The 5,013-nt window shown below is 49.6% G+C and overlaps 1 protein-coding gene across 1 annotated transcript in view; it reads right to left on the bottom strand.

The window, feature by feature from the left end:
* The window catches only part of Atp6v0e1 (ATPase, H+ transporting, lysosomal 9kDa, V0 subunit e1), a 41,832-nt gene that overhangs the window by 21,406 nt on the left and 15,413 nt on the right, over positions 1–5,013 (bottom strand). The window contains exon 3 of the mRNA XM_013016124.1: positions 664–780. Coding sequence (XP_012871578.1) covers positions 687–780 — 94 coding nt within the window. The 3' untranslated portion in view covers positions 664–686. The remainder of the gene's footprint in view (positions 1–663; positions 781–5,013) is intronic.

Raw genomic sequence — 5,013 nt, 5'->3', positions numbered from 1 at the left:
GAAGTGGCGCTGTGGCTCAAGTGGTAGAGCGCTAGCCTTGAGCTGAAGAGCTGAGGGACAGTGCCCAGGCCCAGAGTTCAGGCCCCACTACAGGACCCAAAAAAAAAAACAAAAAACAAAAAACACTATGAGTCAAGTATTGTGTCTCACGCCTATAATCCTAGCTACTCAGGAGACGGAGATCTGAAGGTCTTGGTTTGAAGCCAACCCAAGCAGGAAAGTCTATGAGACTCTTATCTCTCATTAACAACCAAAGAGCCAGAAGTGGAGCTATATAGCTAAAGTGACAGAGCTCCAGGCTTGAGAAAAAAAGTTAAGGGACAGAGCTCAGTCCTGAGTTCAAGCCCCAGTAGCAGCACTAAAAAAATAAATACTTCTCGGATTTACGAGGCTAGAGGATGAATAAGTCTAATGGTACAACACTTTCCTAGCAAGCTCAAGGCCCTGAGTTCAAAGCCCCCGTTCTACCCTCCCAGCCAGAAAAGCAGAAAAAGAATCTTATTGGATAATTCCTGAGATTCAGGCCTCAGAAGTAAATGCCTATGTGCTCTCCAGAGCACGTCTGCCGTCTACAGTCTGCTCTGCCATTCTGATACAGTGGCCAGAAGATGCTGAGACAAAGCCAAGGCCCGCCCACAGTACTGATGGGAAGGGTAGAGTCACCTCATTGGCTGGGCGCTTCTTCCTCACGGCCAATGATGCTTCAGATACCAGATGGTTTCATTTTTCAACTGCGGTCCAAAGAGAGGGTTCAGTTGGGCCAAGATTGCAATCAGCCAACTAAAAACATCGATGAGGAGAGAGAGAGAAAAAAAGAAAATCAAAACCCGATGAGATCATGTGGGAGCTTGAGGACTTTCATTTAAGATACAAAAAGCACTATTATTAAGACTTCAATCTGGTCTGTAGGGGTGTCTCTGGTACCAACCCCCCCAAGCCCCCACTCTGGCCCCTCCCCGGACACATTCTGCCTTCAGTTTGAGACACAGTGGTCTTTTGTCCCTCATCACCTGATCACTTTACCAAGTAGCAAAGATGCCTGATTTCACCCAATCACAGGTGTCAACGTCACAAACTCCAGGGTTAGGGAAATCAGGTTTATCTTTTCCATTCTCCAAATGGTGAGACCCACAAGTGATAATATGATCCACCCATTTCTTTTTTCTTGGGGTGTATGTGTGCGCACATCCACGTGCGTGCGTGCCAATTGTGGAGCTGGAACTCGGTGCTTTGCGCTCTCCCTGGATTTTTGTTGTTGTTGTTATTCAAAGCTGGCATTCTGCGCCTTGAGCTACGCCTCTAGCCCTGGCTTTTTGCTGGTTAGTTGGAGATAAAAAGAGTCTCTCAGATTTGTCTTGCCAGGGCTGACCTCAAACCATGATTTTCAGATCTCGGCTTCCCGGATAGCTAGGAGTACAGATTAAAGGTCTGGGGGGGGGGGGCAGGAAGAGGGGGGGAGGAGGTAGGTGTGTGTGGTGTGTGTTTTGTGAGTTCTGGGACTTGAACTCAGGTCTGGGCACATCCTTGAGCCTTATTCATCCAAGATCAGTGGTCTATCACTTGAACCACAGTTTCATTTCTAGCTTTTGGTGGTTCACTGGAGAAAAGGCTCATGTATTTTCCTGCCCCAGGCTGGCTTAAAACCTTGATCCTCAGATCTCAGCCTTCTGAGAAGCTAGAATTGATTACAGGTGTGAGCCACCGGTGCCCAGCAGCAATCTCTTTGGAAATGCCTCATATGAGGAGGCCCCAGCCAAACTCCCTGGACTAAGGCCATGATGGAACGGATGTTCTTCCTTCCATTTGCTGTCAAGTTTGGATCCTTCCAATGCAACGATCTAAAGCTCCAGTCTGCACATCAAGGAAGAGACCCGACCTCCAGCACCCAAGCTGCTGCCCACAGAGGCGAGGCCTGGCACAAAAGGAGCTTTTGTAACTGGAAACATGATCCCTGAGGGTTTCAGGCCCAAACAGATACCTCAAGCTGATTCACTGTGTCAACAAAGCGAACTCCGACGAGAGAAGGGCTTGCAGTGAGCTGTGCCCGTGGTCCATCTGAAGACGGGACACAGAAAAGGCAGCATGCACGGCAGCCATCCTGAGAAGCTCTGGGCCGGCAGTGCGCCCCTGATGGTACAAGCTCAGAGTCGTGGAAAATTCCACCCATACCCAGGATTTCCCGTGTTTCCTAAGAGACCGGGATGTAACTGGCCAGAGCTTAGCAAGGCCAAATAGAAAATTCATCAGCACCTACGCCAGGCCCCTGTCTCTCTAGTCATAGAGATTATGGCGTGTGGAATAAAAACACCACTCCCCCTTCAAGGGGGCTTGGAGGCGTGGCTCAGGTGGTACAACGCCAGCCAATGAGCAAAAGCCTCAGGGTCAGGTGTGAGGTAGAGTCAACAACAATCAACAGAAAACCACCCTTGTAGCACTGGAGGATGGGAGCTAAGCATCCGGGGAGTTTCTGATATCCTGGATGTTGGACTTCCCAGGTACCCTTTCCTTGAATTCTGGCCCTACTGTTAGGGAAACTGAGGCAGAGTCTAAGTCATTTGCCTAGGGTCACGATACTAATTAGGTAATAGCAGGCTTTAGAGCAGAACCCAGGTCAGATTAAAGTTCCCTCTATAAACAAGGGGCCCTTTGCCAGGAGCCAGTGGCTCCCGCCTGTCATCCCAGCTACTCAGGAGGCTGAGAGCTGAGGATCGTGGTTCGAAGCCAGCCCAGGCAGGAAAGTGCATGAGACTCTTATCTCCAATAAACTACTCAAAAAAGCCAGAAGTGGCGCTGTGGCTCAGAGACAGTGCCCAGGCCAAGAGTTCAAGCCCTAGGACCAGCCAAAATAAAGGGTGGGGGGAGAGCTTTTGAGTCAGGTACTGAGGTGGCTCATGCCTGTAATGTCAGCATCTCAAGAGGCTGAGATCTAAAGGTCCCCGTTCAAAGCCAGCCCAGGCAGAAAAATCCACAAGCTCTGAACTCCAACTAACCACCAAAAAGCTGGAAGAGGAGCTGTGGCTCAAGTAGCAGAGCACCAGCCTTCCTGGAAAAGGCTGAGGGACAGTGAGTTCAAACCCCGGGGCTGGCATGGATGTGCACAACACCCCCTTCACACACACACAAACATGGATTATTTGAGATACTTTAAAACAAAAATCCATCTGCTAGCACGTTGACAATGGCTTGTGTCCATCATCCTAGCTACTCAAGAGCGTGCAATCTGAGGAGCGCCATTCAACGTCCGCCTGAGCAGGAAAGTCCACGAAATCCTTATCTCAATGAACCACTGAAAAGCCAGAAGTGGAGCTGTGGCTCAAGTGGTAAAGCCTTGAGCAAAAAAAAAAAAAACGCGCAGGGTCAGCACCCAGGCCCGGAGTTCAAGCACCAGGACTGGCACATACACACAAAAAAGACCACTTGGAGCCGAGTGCCAGTGGCTCATGCCTATAATCCCAGCTACTCAGGAGGCTGCGATCTGAGGATTGTGGTTCAAAGCCAGCCCAGGCAGGAAAGTCCGTGAGACTATCATGTCTAATTAACCATCAGAAAACTAGAAGTAGTGCTGTGACTCAAGTGGTAGAGCCCTCGCCTTGAGCTGAAGAGCTCAGAAACAGTCCCAGGCCCAGAGTTCAAGCCCCCAACCCCCCAAAAATAGACCACTTGGTTTGCTCTCAGATCAGTACAAGGAAACTTTCTGAACTTATTTTATCCCTTTTCCCCCTTGAAATGGGGTCTCACTCTGTTACCTAAGTTGGTCTATAATACCTGAGCTCAAGGAACCCTTCTGTTTCGGTCTCCTGATTATAAACTCTTCCCTACCCTCTCTCATTTTAGTGGTTAACTGGAGGTAAGAGTCTCATGGACGCTCCTGCCCAAGCAGGATTTGAACAGCGATCCTTGGATCTCAGCCTCCTGAATTGCTAGGATTACAGGCATGAGCCACTGGTGGCCGGCTAAACACTGTTTTTTTTTTATGTTTCAAATCAAGGTAGGGGAGGAAAGACAAACGAACAAACAAACCCAACGGAGCACACAGTTTCAAGAAAATTCTTTGGGAAATAATCCAGGCCAGTTCATTTGAAATTCCACGGAGGAATTTTCCCCTCTGACCAGCTGAGCTCTGCACCCGCCCTTCTCTCTACCTCCTGACTTCAAAAATTTCCCTTCAAAGCTGATAATAAACACACAGGGTACTGAAAGGAGAGGAGGAGGAAGAAAAGAAAAAAAAAATCAGCCACTGTGAATTGATGGAAGTGGGTGGAGGAAGGGATCAGATTCCAATGAACCTATTAGCTCATGTGGCCCTGGGCAGGAACTCAGTGTACCCCCGTGTTTGCCCGATCGGGTCCACGTGTCTTCACAGCCCAGGGCCAGCAAAGAACAAGTTCCAGAGCGGCCACGATGGCGCAGCCGCAGTTGCAAGCACTACCAGGCTGGAATCTAGAAGCCCTCACGGCCAAGCTTCCAGTTTTATTTTCTTGAACCAGTATTCTAGGGCTTGAGCTCAGGGCCCCGTGCTCTGGCTTAGCTTCTTCACTCAAGGCTGGTGCTCTACCATTGGAGCCATGCCTGCACTTCTTTTTTTGGTAGTCACTTGGAATGAGGAGGCTTAGACTTTTCTGGCGAGGCTGGCCTTGAACGGCGATCCTCCGATCTCAGCCTCCTGAGTAGCTAGGATGACAGGCGGGAGCCACCAGTGACCGGCTGGTAAATTTTAATGATGAGGAAAAGAAGTTCTCGTAAGCTGCAGACGTGACTCAATGGTAGAGCTGGGACCCCTCTTCCGATGCCTCATTCATTCTCAGATTGTTTACCAGGGTAGGCTGCCTGCTAGACTCTGAGGATGACAGACCACACCCGAGAGAAGATGATCTCTAAAAGACAAAGATGGCAGAGGTCTGTTTTGGTTGAGATAGGTATGGGGACAGCACCTTGGCTGTGAACTCAGCTCTTGGTTCTTAGAATTCTCCAAGCATGGGCTGGGAAGGTGGCTCAGTGGTAGAGCGCTTGCCT

The sequence above is a fragment of the Dipodomys ordii genome, unplaced genomic scaffold, assembly GCF_000151885.1.
Source record: "Dipodomys ordii isolate 6190 unplaced genomic scaffold, Dord_2.0 Scaffold29, whole genome shotgun sequence".
NCBI classification, from domain to species: domain Eukaryota; kingdom Metazoa; phylum Chordata; class Mammalia; order Rodentia; family Heteromyidae; genus Dipodomys; species Dipodomys ordii.
This window is presented reverse-complemented; position numbering and strand designations above follow the sequence as displayed.